This window comes from Antedon bifida, chromosome 9 (genome assembly GCF_963402885.1).
Source record: "Antedon bifida chromosome 9, ecAntBifi1.1, whole genome shotgun sequence".
Classification (NCBI taxonomy): domain Eukaryota; kingdom Metazoa; phylum Echinodermata; class Crinoidea; order Comatulida; family Antedonidae; genus Antedon; species Antedon bifida.
In genome coordinates, this window is record NC_136234.1 from 19,103,638 (window position 1) to 19,119,722 (window position 16,085).

The following is a 16,085-nucleotide window of genomic DNA, read 5'->3' on the forward strand; positions in this document are numbered from 1 at the left end:
ATGGAATTATTAATAATTTATTAATACAGTACTTTCCTCCATACATGAACATTATATTATATTTATATTAGGAAAACCTATTAAGAAATTTGTATCATATTACAAAAAGAATCAATTTAAATTTTAAACAGCCACTATCAAATAGCCAAATTAATTAATAGTGTAAAAATAGTTTTTGGACATCACGATTGCTGTTCGTTTTTCGTGTGTTTTGTACAATTAGTTTTGTGTTTGATGTGTTTGTTTTGGCTATCAGTTTAAGATTAAATACGTCTTATTTATAAAGTAAATTTAGAAAATACATTATTCGGTTGTTTTAAGCACCTAGACCCAACACTTTGGATAAAAATTTTAATATGGCAAGAGAAAATAAAATATCTAAGTTTCATTATTAATATTACCATCAACTGGAATTAGTATGTTTATAAACGCTTGTTTTTCTGGTTGTGTGCTTCAGAGAAAAATAATAAGAGAGTTTTTGAGGGAAAAAATAATTATAAAAATTTTATTATTAAGGTATAACCACATATTTTGAAGAGAAAAATGAAGAAGCTAGGCTGAAATTTGTGTGTAGAGAGAGATAGTTAGTTGCTAAAATACAGTACTCCTTTAAATTCTTCATTGTGTTGGGAAGGGGAACTCACTCACCTCCTAACCCTTATAAGTACCATTAATTTGATTAAAGGTTAGATAAGATTTGTAATTAAGACTAATACTAGGATTATTAAGATGCGATTTGCATAAAACTTACACCTGTGTTGATGTATGCAGATTTTTTTCCCTTTCATAATTATGCATTTTTTCATCTTCATTCCCGAAAATTAATTTTATTCATCCACGCATTTCCTTCATGTATATAAGCATATCCTAGTTTCATTTGATTGTTTATTCTTCGTTTTATCCTTGCATGTATTATTTCATGTTTTTGTTTAAAATCACTCCTTTGAAATGTTGGTTTTCAGTTTAAAATTATTAAAACATTTATGAATTACAATCCCCTTTGTTTGCTTATAAAAACGTTGTTAATAGTTTTAATTAGACATTTTCTACTATGGGGGTGTGATTACGTTTGTTCTTTCAACCAATGAGTGTTTTATTTGCCATTATGACTGCATGTTCATTACCACGTTTGACATTTTCTTTTCTCTTCGTTTCGTTTCACTTTTCATTGCATTTCATAGGCGAAGGATTCGGGTCTGAACACCCTTGTAATGTTGGATGAACAAGGAGGTGGTGAACCTATACAACCCTTTTATCAATGTCTAAGGGGGTCGTTCAGAATCATCAATGTTTTTAAAGACAACAAAGGCTCTCTTTGTATCCCTATCTTAATGAAAAAAAGAAGAATATAATTCAGTGTTTTTATCAAACGAACAACTTATTCCCTTTGAATTCTTTGAAAATATTGATAATTTTTGGCGACGCCTTTTATAACAAACTAATTTACTGTAGTTCGTTTTAAGTAGATAGTTTGTGCACCTTTTATTGAATTTGATGGAAATGTTGTTTAAACAACCAACAACCAATAAAATATTGTGATTTTTATTCAGAAATTAAATGATGCTTGAGATTATAATAATTATCGAAAATTAATTTTCAAAACTTAAAGGGACCATTTCAAAATTATTTTACTGCAATTACTGCAGTAGCTACATTTTCATTACAGTTTAACCTGATTATGCAATTAATTAGCAATTACTTGTTGGGTGATCATATTCTGACTGATACTGATTAAAACCAGCTAAATTCGTATATGTTATTGCGGTCAAAAATGTAGTTACTGCAGTAACTGCAGTAGAATAGTGTTGACATGATCTCTAACCACATTTCCATGAAATAAATGACAACGCTAATTTGACGGTTTGTAACCGTGTGAACGTACAGTAACCAGCAATATTTATTCGTTATTTTTTCATTAGATACTTTCAGATTATTTATCGCTGTGTCTCTTCATTTTTTTTTTAATATCATGTGTCCTATAAATTTAAAAAAAAGATGCTTTTATGTTTCTTTATTCTTTTTGCAGTAAAAATGTTTTTTAAAACTCTACTTTAGCTTTGTGAAAACAATTTTTTGAAAACCTCTAAGATGAATTACATGCTTTGGATGTCATACATATATAAAAACTAACTATTCATAACGCTTAGAAGACATGTTTTCAATTAAAGCAAGTGATTTACCAAAATTGAGATTGTTAACATTTTTTTATTCAATTTTCTAATAACAGATTTTATCTTCAAATATTTTTTTTGCCATCCATTTAGTTTGCACAAAATATTTAATTTGATGAGGCTTGTTCGTTGAAATTTATCAGTTTTTTAAAATTACTTCTGAATTATACAAAACTATAATTCCATTTGAATGTGAAACTAGTCTGAACATTAAAACTTGGCAGAAATGCTAATTTGGAAAAAAAATAGCAGTATAGGCAAACAAACATAGGATTATTGAATCACCTCATTTTAAAGGATTCTTTTTGAATCATCCATTCTTTGAAAAATGAAATTAGTTTTTTATGATCATATTAGGAACTTGAGTTTACCTCATTATCAAGAGGATACGCTTGACTGACTCTGAATTCAAAGAGAATCGCACGAATCGAAGGCAATCATTTGGAGACTGGTTTTAACGCAAAATTGATTTTCAATCAAAAGGTTCATTAAAATGAAATTACATGCGTGCAAGCTGATAGCATATGTACTAGTGTTATGGTTGTAACTTAGATAGTGTTATGATATGGTGTAGGGTTTACTCAAAATATTAGGATTATTGATGCAGGATGGGCAGAGTATAGTATATGAAGGTTCTAGGATGTGAATTAGTATTAGGGCGGGGCACTGAGAACTGAGATCGAGTGAATTATCTGAGAGTGGGATTGAAGTATCCAGGAGTGGGAGTGAATTATTTGGGAGTTAATTATCCATGGTGGGCTGAGTTATCAGTCAGTGGGAGTGAAGTATCTGTTAGTGGGAGTAAAATATCCAAGCGTGGGGACCAGAAAGAGTAGGGAGAATTAAGTATCCAGGAGTGTGGCATTGACCAGCAAATAGTAGTGGTAGGACAAGTATGAGGGAGTGCAAAGTTGAGTGGGAAAAGAGTAGTGGGAGTGAAGTATCTAGTAGTGTAGAGTGAAGTATCTAGGAGTAGAGAGTGAATTATCTATGAGTGTAGAGTGAATTGTCTAGAAGTGGAGAGTGAAGTATCTAGGAGTGGAGAGTGAAGTGTCTAGGAGTCTAGGAGTGGAGAGTGAATTATCTAGGGGTGGAGAGTGAAGTATCTAGGAGTGGAGAGTGAAGTCTCTAGGAGTGGAGACTGAAGTATCTAGGAGTGGAGAGTGAAGTATCTAGGAGTGGATGGTGAAGTATCTAGGAGTGGAGAGTGAATTATCTGGGAGTGGAGAGTGAATTATCTGGGAGTGGAGAGTGAATTATCTAGGAGTGGAGAGTGAAGTATCTAGGAGTGGAGAGTGAAGTATCTAGGAGTGGAGAGTGAATTATCTAGGAGTGGAGAGTGAAGTATCTAGGAGTGGAGAGTGAATTATCTAGGAGTGGAGAGTGAATTATCTAGGAGTGGAGAGTGAATTATCTAGGAGTGGAGAGTGAAGTGTCTAGGAGTGGAGAGTGAAGTATCTAGGAGTGGAGAGTGAATTATCTAGGAGTGGAGAGTGAAGTATCTAGGAGTGGAGAGTGAATTATCTACGAGTGAAGAGTGAATTATCTAGGAGTGAAGAGTGAAGTATCCAGGAGTGGAGAGTGAAGTATCTAGGAGTGGAGAGTGAATTATCTAGGAGTGGAGAGTGAAGTGTCTAGGAGTGGAGAGTGAATTATCTAGGAGTGAAGAGTGAAGTATCCAGGAGTGGAGAGTGAATTATCTAGGAGTAGAGAGTGAATTATCTAGGAGTGGAGAGTGAAGTGTCTAGGAGTGGAGAGTGAAGTATCTAGGAGTGGAGAGTGAAGTATCTAGGAGTGGAGAGTGAAGTATCTAGGAGTGGAGAGTGAAGTATCTAGGAGTGGAGAGTGAAGTATCCAGGAGTGGAGAGTGAAGTATCTAGGAGTGGAGAGTGAAGTATCTAGGAGTGGAGAGTGAAGTATCTAGGAGTGGAGAGTGAATTATCTAGGAGTGTAGAGTGAATTATCTAGGAGTGGAGAGTGAAGTATCTAGGAGTGGAGAGTGAAGTGTCTAGGAGTGGAGAGTGAATTATCTAGGAGTGTAAACTGAAGTATCTAGGAGTGGATAGTGAATTATCTAGGAGTGGATAGTGAAGTATCTAGGAGTGGAGAGTGAAGTATCTAGGAGTGGAGAGTGAAGTATCTAGGAGTGGATAGTGAATTATCTAGGAGTAGAGAGTGAAGTATCTAGGAGTGGAGAGTGAAGTATCTAGGAGTGGAGAGTGAAGTATCTAGGAGTGGAGAGTGAAGTATCTAGGAGTGGAGAGTGAAGTATCTAGGAGTGGAGAGTGAATTATCTAGGAGTGTAAACTGAAGTATCTAGGAGTGGATAGTGAATTATCTAGGAGTGGATAGTGAAGTATCTAGGAGTGGAGAGTGAAGTATCTAGGAGTGGAGAGTGAAGTATCTAGGAGTGGATAGTGAATTATCTAAGAGTGGAGAGTGAATTATCTAGGAGTGGAGAGTGAAGTATCTAGGAGTGGAGAGTGAAGTATCTAGGAGTGGAGAGTGAAGTATCTAGGAGTGGAGAGTGAAGTATCTAGGAGTGGAGAGTGAAGTATCTAGGAGTGGAGAGTGAAGTATCTAGGAGTGGAGAGTGAAGTATCCAGGAGTGGAGAGTGAAGTATCCAGGGGTGGAGAGTTAATTATCTAGGAGTGGAGAGTTAATTATCTAGGAGTGGAGAGTGAAGTATCTAGGAGTGGAGAGTGAAGTATCTAGGAGTGGAGGAAGTGAGGAATTAAGTATTAGTACAGTAAATAGGAATAGTTGAATGTCATTTATATACAGTAGAATCCCTATTAAAGGGACACATTCAATACCTAACAAAGTGTCCACTGAATAGGGATGTCCCAAATAAGAGGTTCTACTACTGTATAGATGAATCATTCATTATTAGCCCTACGTTTAGGTGCCAATGTACTTTTTGCAGAATTTATTTCAAATATGCATAAAAGCATTGTTAATTTACTGTCTCTTGTTAATGCTATACACATATATTAAAAGTCATCTTATAGATTAAACTACGGTTTATGTTATGAAAGTAATATACTATACATGTAGTGTATAATTTAATTAAACATTCATTTCAAGATTCTTATAATGGGGTCGTGCCCCTTAGGCTAGAAGTTTTACAGAATGAAACATCAATTCTACATTTAATATTAGCTTGATTACTTTACCAGATGAGTGAGAAATATTGATGAAAATTAGACTAGCAAAATATTAATAATAAAGCTATAATTATAATATTTTTTCTGCTAATTTATAAGTTTTAATTAATAATTAATTTTTTATTAATGGTTAATTGTTTTAATCAAAGTTAGTGTAAATAATTTGAAGCATTTTGAGACTATAGAAATAAAATATTGTAACCCAAAAAATAAAAATTATTTTTCAATAATTCAATTTAAATTGTTAAATAATATTAAAATATATTAATAATATTGAAAATATACTAATAATATTGAAAATATACTTTAATATTGAAAATATACTTCAAAATTGAAAACACTGTTTGTTTTCAGAATAGAATATTTTGCTTCTCGTATTTGTACGCTTTTTTTCTTCTTGTGATTGTGTAGCTGTAAATGTTGATTCAATATCTTCTAAAACTATTAATATTAATTTTCATTAAAAACTTTCTAAATTTGAATATTCATCTTTTAATATTCATTAAACTAGTTGTGTTTATGTTGTAAATTGTTATCTTTTAAGTATATATAATAGTTTATTTAAATTTTTAATTTAGATATAGTTTCAATGGAACATTGTTGTCTCTAGTAATCATCTTAACTCTTAGAAAATTTGAGAATGTAGAACTGTATATTATTTATTAATATAATTAATGAATTTCATAATTGTTGAAATGTATAGTAGAATTTGTACCAAGTTTAATTAATTGTCCATCTAGAACTTTATCATTTTGTAGTAGAATTCTATTCTGTATAAAATGTATTATATCATCAGTAAACATCGTCTTCAACATTATGATGCTGTACTTGAGCTGTTCAACCGGTTTTCAGCCATTAAAAACAATTATCGTAGGAGGAGATAGGAAAATGCGAAGCATCCTCGTATTATTGTCTGCAGGTATTTTTCAAGATGGACATCCATTAGACAGTGTATACCACGATCGAAAAACACCCCTATTTGGGGCAAATCGTTGAACCTAAATTCGTTTTAATCGTCAATAACTAATTATCGAACTCAATTTAATTAGTAAACAGAGTTACATCAGGTGGTTAAAATCAGTACCGAAAGTACGAACCAACTTTATATACCATCGAGTAAACATTCTAGAAATAATGCGTGACTTACCGAATTTTGCCCTTACATAAATTTATATATAGATTATCAATATCAAGGGCAATATTCACATATGACTAGAGAGACATTCTCTCTTGAGATCCATTCTATAATAGAAATCGCAATTAGATTGAATCGTATAAGAATGCTTAAGAGGTCAAGATAGCATATTCATACATTACCATCACCTTTATTAATATCTTATCCTTCAAGACTTACCTGCTTTCCTATCATCTCATTTAAAATTCACTAGCGCAATTTTTTAGAAGATGCGAAACATGACAAGCGTTTACAACATAATTAGTTAGGTTTACGGCAAGTTTGATTTATTTTTGCTGATTTGTTTTTTAAATTTTAAATAATTTATACCACTATCATCAGAAGAGTGTAATTTTTTCTTCCCTGGTATTATCTTTGCCATTGTCATTATTATACTCATCATCATAATCATAATCATCATCGCCACAAATCATCATAATCAGTGTCAAACGTTTGTCAACAACCAGCGAACTTCTTGATGTTTGGATTAGTGTTTTTAGTACAACAGATACATTAATTCATCATAATCAGTAACAACAAATGTATAATGAATAGTAAACATTTTATTATTATTTACTATTGTTAGTCAAACATCTTAATTAATGCCATGATTTTAAACAACAATTAATTACTTCATAGAGTATTTTATTGTTTTCTACATTTACTATTGTGAGTTAGACATCTTAATTAATGACATGATTTAAAAAACAAATTTTAAATATTTCATAGTCTCATCTCATTCTTTTTTCTCTGTCTATTGATGTTTTTACATAGATAACCATCAACATTTCATTACATATTCTTTTCTACTTCTTTTGTTTATCAAGATCTTTTAAAAGAAGAATTGTTTTGTATTTCAAATATAAAACTGCGTTCTTTCCAATTACATCTTTTTACTTTTCCCACCGATTTGTATTGCATTTTATCAGGAACTTTTTGATCTGGAAATTTTCAATTGTAAGATGTAATGTCATCTGTGATGAAGCAAAATTGTTATGATTATCTGCACATGCTCACAGACCAATCTATGTTGTGATAGCTTCATGCAATACACCAAATTCTCAAAGTTGAATAGTGGTATTTAACCCTATACCAACAAGTCTATCACAACAGCAATGGTTTGTAAGTGTTTTGTAGAAGATTGATACGCTCTGTTACTTCGTCACTTCTGACGTTGCATCGTCCAATCAAAAAGTTTCTACATGTGCTATCAGTATCATCATTTTTTTCTATCACTGAATAGTTTCATTGGTTTATTGTGACTTCACAAGATTTTATCGTTGTTGTTTCATCGTTGTCTTTAATCATCATTTGTTTTTCATAGTTATAGTCTTTTTCTACATTTTCATCATTATTATTATCATTTCATAACATTTATCACCTTTACACAGAAATAAAGTTTCCAGTTTCCGTATCTTTTTCCTGATGTCATATTTTTTGAGTAATTTTTATCCTTAGTGATTTTTGTTTGGTATTGCAGTGAGCTAGTAATTACAGTGTAAATAATTGTAATATTTAATTGATAAACCCATTTATAGTTTTGTTATAGTGTGTATGTTCAAATACATTAACTTTAGGGCCTGATTATAATATCACATCACTATAAGCAGTTAGCTAGCTTTAGATTTTGCAAGAAGATATGACTTTACAAAATATTGCGAAGCCCAGATTTTGTGTTTTTAAATTTAGTACGTCTGGTTGTAGGATCCAGTATGTAATGGTGCTTCTCTCATAAAGCACATAGGAAGGATAGCTCAAAATATTCATAGGCTGATCCAAGGGGACCCACCCGCCCCTGTCCTCTACACCTAAATTTTTAAAATGACAATAATAGGACGTTAGGTAGCTTAGCATTCATTATACCCCTGGGCCGACTATTTCAAAATCCTAGATCATGCTACTATTGTTTTCTATGGATTCAAACAGTAATGTAAGAAATAGAAGTTAGTGAAAGAAAATTAAAAAGTTACTGAATATACTGTAGGTAGATGCTAAAAATACAATACAGTGATCTTATACTAAATAAATAATTTAAAACTGATTAACAACTGATAAAAAGAAAACACACATGTATTTACAAGAAAATTATTGTAGTAGAGCTGTAGCTTGGTGGGTAACAGGCTTGCCGTTGAATCTCAAGGTCAAGGTTCAATCCTAAACAAGTACCAGAGTGTGACCCACAACTGTTTTACTCCACTCCCTCAAATTAAACTTAGCATGATAAAGTTTATTTGTCATGTTGGTGAGTTTATTCCACTGTATATGAAAAAAATGTTAATGATGCACATTTAAAGAGATAGAATAGACAAATAGGATATCTTTGTTCTGAAGCATAATAGTAATAAATATTTATGAGTTTTCAGAAAGATGGAAAGCAAAATACTATTAAAGAAATCAATTGAAAAACCATCAAACATAGTGCTAATATTATATTTGAACATGCAATGTCTTTAAATGGAACAATTATCTTGTCTTTGTAAAAGCCTTAAAAACCTTGATGTAATTGGTTTTGTAAAGACTTTAAAACCCTTAAGAAGTTAACATAATATAAGATTGAGACTGAGTAGATAATTATTTTGTTGTCTGTTACTATTGAGATGGAGATGTGTTGTCATTAGGTATCGTAAATCTATCTAGTATGTGTTTGGAAAACATATTTACAGTAATTGCAAGAATGACATAAGGACAGCATTTTTAATTTTCGTTTCATTGGTGTGGGCTTTTGCATAAATCGCATTAGCCTATTAGTGAATTACAAATTGTTATTATGTGAAAAGATAATAATATTATGTTTATATTAAATATGTATGAAATTCTGCACCAAAAAAGAAGGGAAATATTTTCCCAAAATTTGCATAATTAGGTATATATTTATTAGAAATATAGAGACCTTAAAATATATATTGATAATATATTGCGCGTACCGGTATACCATACCTTTTAAAAGTGAAGGTAAAATATGGAAGATTTTATTAGTGGGAATGTTAGATGTTGAAAATAGAGGGGTGGGTGGGGAGGGACACAATTTTGGAAATAGGTATTTGGCCATTATGTTGTTAGGAGCATGTATCTCTCTATTGATCCGTTTTTGGAAAACAATATTAATACATGTATTAATATTGTTATTATTATGCTAATTAGTGTTTTTTGTTGTTTTTTTTGTATGTTTGAAATCACTTTTATTCTGTGTCAGTGATGTTCCTACCATATATTTACTATTTGTAATAATCATTATTTCAATAAATATTAATAATTTCTTCACATTGTACCCTTGTTGTTCTCCATTTTGTTAGATATTTTCACAAAATGTAGAATTATTATATTTTAAATATTTTCTCTGTATTTATATATTATTTGTAATGTTTAGTAGTTTATTTATAAAATGTTTGAATTTATATAGACACTATGTCTTCTATTGTAATACCATTGTAATTGTCGCATGGAAAAACTTTGTCGTTTAGTTTAGTACCGTAGTAACATTGTAATAAAGTTTTATGGTTTAATTTACAACAAATTCATGTTGTTTATTATCACCATGGCGATGTTGTTAGTAGATATATATATAGCCTTTTGAAGTTATTGCAAGTAATGATAAAGTTGTTTTTACAATGCAACGACATCATGGAGATAATTTTGAGGACAATTAATTTAAATGAAGTATTCACCGAAAAACTAAAATCAGTGAATCATTTTTGAACAAATGACAAACCACCTGTTATATGATAACAGCCTTTAATGTATTTATAACTTGTTGTGTACGTGTGTAATTTTGGTTTTCTTCTCAATACTAACTCCATGTAACACTTGCAAAATAAAAATTTGCATACACCTACCTTAAAGCTAGAAAGACAAATATATATCATTGGAAAAAATTTGAATGCCATTTAGACGTGACGTAACTTGGCTGTTAAATTAATGTCTGAGATATATTATCTTTCTATTTTAAAGGTAAATCAAATTCTGGCTCGTGAATGATTTTTTAATATATTAAAATGACATGGTATGTTATTAACTTTATTTCAGAGCAACTGGACCGAATCGAAGAAGGTCTGGACCAAATTAATGCCGACATGAAGGAGGCGGAAGAGAATTTAGCTGGATTAGAAGCCTGTTGCGGAATATGTACATGCCCGTGGAAAAAGTAATAGGGCGCTTTCGATTTGCGATTACTTATTACCTAGGTCATGTTATTTGATGTGTCGTCGGTCATCGCATGGAGCTAGACGCCACCAAAACTATGTATAAAGCGAGGAAGCATATCTTCAACTTTTCCACATGCGCACAATTATTTACCGTGAATTAACATGACGTAGTAGATCGTCGGTCGTCCCAAATCCCAAACAAGTCCTTGATTTTGAGCGACCTTTGAACCTTTGATATCATTCTTGAAATTAATAAATTAATTTTCGAATTCTATGAGTAATCTGTAAACAAATCATAAGAGATCAAATAAGCAATTTCAATAACGTGTATAATAAAGGTCATATGAGAAATTGACCTGGCAATTAACTGGATTGAAAATTGTTGTTAATTTCTGTAATGGCTAGCAATACCATTTATGTTTATTGGACATAAATATAGATCTTTTTGTGTTTTGTAGCCAGTTTATGAATGTAAACACTATCAAATGTTAATTGATTAACACACAAAATACCGTACACACATTGTTGAAAATTGTCTTTCTTTCTGTAATGGCTGCAATACCATTTATGATTGGATATAAATCTTTTGACTGTGTGTTTTGTAGCCAATTTACTACATAAGGAATGTAAACACTATCAAATGGTAATTAATTAACAGAAAATACTGTAAACACATTAGTCAGATAATTAATTGAATTTACTGTATTTTTCAGACAGATGTATTTGAAGTTAAATTTTACAGAAGTGCTTGTTTGATCTTTTATGAAAATGAATGAAAATAATTGTATAATTATTTTCTTTTCAAATTTTAGGATCTTTAACTTTGAAGGTGGTGATGATTACAAGAAGACATGGCAAGGCAACAATGACGGTGCGACGGGCGCTCAACCGATGCGTGTAGGCGATGATAGAGATGCCTGTGCGGGCAACTCTTCCTATGTTACTAGGTATCTTTTGAATGTTCTAAATGGCACTCTAAAAATGAAATTGAGAGGAATATTATTTAATGCAACAAATCCCTGCAACTATTTTTAATACATATATGGCACAATAGCTCAGCGGTTAAATGTGTATACTAATTCCAAGGTCCTTGGTTCAAATCCAGACTTTGCCACAATACCATGATTTTTCTTCGTGACCTCCATCTTATGAGATTTGGTTTAGAAAGCAAGGTTTAAGCCATCTTCTACTGTAATTGGCATTCCCTCCGTAAAGCTCTGTCTACACTATCATACTTTATGTGACAAAAAAAATGTGATGTGCCCTTATATGGACATGATGATGTCATATCACTAACATATTTGGGCATATCACTATTTGGGCAAATCACACTTTTTTTGTCAAACTAGTTTGATAGTGTAGACAGAGTTTTCGGGGGGAAAATAGAATGTTCTTGATGGATACTATATTTACCATTTGATGATACGTGACGTGATTTTTCAGGATAACGAGTGACGCCCGAGAAGACGAGATGGATGAAAACATCGGACAGGTCAACTCTTTAGTAGGCAACCTACGGCACATGGCTCTTGATATGCAGAATGAAATATCGGGCCAGAACCAACAAATCGACCGCATTAACGACAAGGTGAGGAGGCTTGCATAAATTTTAAAAGAACTGGTTTTTTTTTTTCAGGAACCATGTCAAAATTATTCTTCTACAATTTATAGATAAGTTTCTTTTTTTCATCCATAAGTAAATGTAGTAAAAAGCATAAAAACATCAATATGATAGTGAAAAGAAAAAGCAACTACATGCCTTAATAGCCAGCTCAACTTTCAATTTGTGTGAACCATTATTTGTGTAGCTTAAGCTCTGTCTACACTATCAAACTTTATGTGACAACAAAAAGGTGATGTGCCCATATATAGACACGATGATGTCATATCACTTCCATATTTGGGCACATCACAGTCACACATTTTTTGTCAAACTAGTTTGATAGTGTGGACAGAGCTTTACATAACTATAGCTGACAAGATGCTTCAAAACTTCTACATCACGATGACATTATTCAAAGAGAACGTTTCAAAATTCATTCAATAAATATTTGATTATTATCAACCATGAATAATTCAGTTAACACCGATGAAATTCAACCCTGGTTTTAATCTAATATATTCTCCCATACCTACTTTTTAAATTGAGTTATCAACATCAATAGCAATTTAGTAGTCATTCAGAGACAGTGCAATTATATGTGTGAAAAATGATTGCATGTTACTTCCCCTTGTGTGTACAATGATTTAAATCGCTATGTTATTATGCCTGGGTTCAGACTTATCAAAATTGGGTAGAAAAAAATCATCTTATCTTTGTTGTAAATTTTTTTTAATAATATACTGGTAAGCAAACATTTGTGCATATTTGTTTCTAAAACCTTAAGGTCTGTCTACACTATCAAACTCTATGTGACAAAAAAAATGTGATGTGCCCAAATATGGTAGTGATATGCCATCATCATGTCCATATATGGGCAAATCACATTTTTTTGTCACATAAAGTTTGATAGTGCAGACAGAGCTTAAAACACTATTTAAACTAACTTGACTTTACTTGATAAAAAGCTATAGAAGCAATAGAGATCCAGGATTTTGATATAGTCCTATATCATTTGCATTCTAAATTTCAAATTGGGGGAGGGGCGGGGGGGTTCCTTGAATTCCCTTGTGAAGGATTGTGGGGTTCCAAGTACATTAAGTAAAGTTAAGTAAATTATGTTGAGATTACAAAGATTATAGAGGCTTTTTAGGGTGTAAAAATAATAATGATAATATTTATTTCCTCCAAAATACAAAAATAAATGTATAAAAACGTTGATGGTTGGAAGGCCCTTTGATGTTTTAATTGCGAAGAAAACTGCATCACCTCACCCTCCCCCATTACTATCAATTACAGCATTAGCATGTTGATTGAAGATTATGTATGACTGGATCAGGTGTTAACAGAGTGATCAATTTTGTAAAAGTTATCTATAATTAACTAGAAAATGTTTATCTTTTTTCTTTACTGGATATTTTGTGTAGACATTGCCTACGGCAACAAAATTAATCTTAATTTATCTAAAAGAAAATTAAATTGAAGCTTGGTTGCACAGTGTCCGTACTACAATTTAAAAAAAAGAAGTAAATTTGGAACTTTTCTGCACACAATTAAGTCTTATGATAGAAATATTCAACCAGGGATTCAGGATTTTTTAAAAATTGAATGCTAATATATAATATTAATAGTCTGTCAAAAAGTAGTTCACATGCGGTGTCTGGATCTGCCTCCCAACCAACCCCTAAAGCTCTGTCTACTAGTTTGACAAAAAAAGTTTGATGTGCCCAAATATGGTAATGATATGACGTCATCATGTCCATATATGGGCACATCACGTTTTTTTCACGTGTAGACAGTGTTTTATTTTGGCTTTGATATGTAATGCTCTCACATATATGTATCAAATCCACCGCAAAAACTACAATTATTTGCAATTTATTTTGGTGATGGGTATGTGTTGGGCAGGTATTTTGTGGGGCTTGGAAACATTTTTATGACAATTAATTTTTTCAAATATATTTTTTCCACTATTTATCAAAATTTCTTTTATTTTTTATAATAATTATTCCATAGTCTCTCAACTAATATAATAACTATTGCTATTTTTATTACTATAACTAATAATATAAATAATTCTTATTAATATAATAATTATTATACTAACTACATTACATTTTTTAAAACTCATATTCATGCCAGTGCAATATTAATAAGCCATACTAACCTTTCATATCAAATGTTTTTTTCTCTTTTTCTCTTCAATCTTGCATCTCAAACTTCAACAGGCACAATCAAACGTGGGCCGCATATCTGTGGCAAACGAACGTGCAGCTAAGCTACTCAAATAGCGGGCCGCTTCTAAATAAAAGGCATTCGACCGAGCTTGCAGCACAGCATGTGTCAAGGAAACACAAATTCTTGGTGGTCACATACGTGATATGTGAAGAGATACTTTTAAAAAATCGCGTCGTTATCTTTGTTCAAAAGTTTAACCACCCTGTATTGTTAGATTTCCAGTTGATTTTATTCCAAAATGACTAGAGTTCAGAAAATCAGCATCTATCGAGATATTATCTTTCAAAAAGTTAATTAAACATTCTGTATGTTTGACTGAGTTGGCATTTGAGCGACAGCTATTTTAAAACGATAATTAAACACTGTATAAATTTGGACGGAAAACTACAACTTTGATTTGAGTTTGTATTTTGAGGGAAAGGTATTTTAAAGTTACCATACAAAAATGCTTGTGTTTCCTCCAAAATGGATGGTATATTTATTTTGAAAAATACATATCAATTACAAAATATAGAAATTGAATTGAGATAGTGAAGATGAATAAATTGTCTGATCACTAAGATAACACTCTCATCTGATGATAACACTCTCATCTGATGAATATACTAAATTTTTAATACAACTCGATGTCCACTGTAACAGTATTATAAATTGAATAATATTGAAGTATAGCTTATAACCAACTATCAAGCCTTACTATCAATCTCTATTTAAATTCATCGGAAGAGACTTGTATACCAAATCATAATCTCTAGTCATTTTGGAATAGACTCTGTAGAACAAGAATCCCCCCTTCTTTGACCAGTAAGTCTGTGTGTCCCCATCTCTGTATTAGGTATCAAACCCATCATGTATTCTAATTCACCACTGCATATGAAACGTAAATCTTAGGGCTAAGATTAAGTTTTTTGTATTTTTAGAACATTTTATCCAAATAAGGGATCATTTATTATTGTAGGATTATAAGTGTGTTTAAAGTGCACAATTTATTCAGTACTTTTTCAATAAGATTATTTTTTGTTTTTATTTCAATTTGTGCAATATCGTTTAAATGTTCATAAATGACTTTAGATTCTTTGTCATATAGAATAGTATTGTATTGTATTTTTCTATTGAAATCAATTTTAAATCATCGTCAATTTATTTAGTGTAATAGACCAAAACAAAAATTAGTCAACTTACTACAGAATTCCTTATTTCTAGGCCTAATCATGAATGATAATATCTAGCTGGTTTTTTTTTTATTCTAGCTATACTCAGTAAAAATGTCAATTAAGTTCAACCACCTCTAATGATAGAACAGGGAGCTCTTATTAACCTGGATAGAGTTAGCAGTCAGCTTTCCCAATTAGTGCTCTGCCTACACTATCAAACTTTATGTGACAAACAAATGTGATATGCCCATATATGGACACGATGACATCATATCATTACCATATTTGGGCACATCACATTAGTTTGATAGTGTAGACAAAGCTTAAGACGAATGTTTGAGTTTCCCTTTTGTATTGGGAGAGTTGGCTAAATATTTTAATAAAGTTTAGTTAGATAGGGTTTAGTTTAGTGTTAAGATATACTGTCTTATTAAACAC

The 16,085-nt window shown here is 31.5% G+C and overlaps 1 protein-coding gene across 6 annotated transcripts in view; it reads left to right on the plus strand.

The window, feature by feature from the left end:
* LOC144852238 (synaptosomal-associated protein 25-like) overlaps positions 1 to 16,085 on the plus strand; it is a 72,928-nt gene that overhangs the window by 51,571 nt on the left and 5,272 nt on the right. For 2 of the 6 annotated variants that reach the window (XM_078710014.1, XM_078710010.1), the window contains 4 exons: positions 1,182 to 1,230; positions 10,537 to 10,654; positions 11,468 to 11,602; positions 12,099 to 12,243. In XM_078710014.1, coding sequence (XP_078566140.1) covers positions 1,182 to 1,230; positions 10,537 to 10,654; positions 11,468 to 11,602; positions 12,099 to 12,243 — 447 coding nt within the window. Of the gene's footprint in view, positions 1 to 1,181; positions 1,231 to 10,536; positions 10,655 to 11,467; positions 11,603 to 12,098; positions 12,244 to 14,483; positions 14,972 to 16,085 lie in introns of those variants that run through there. The other 4 variants (XM_078710012.1, XM_078710009.1, XM_078710015.1 and 1 more) reach the window with 3 other exon arrangements.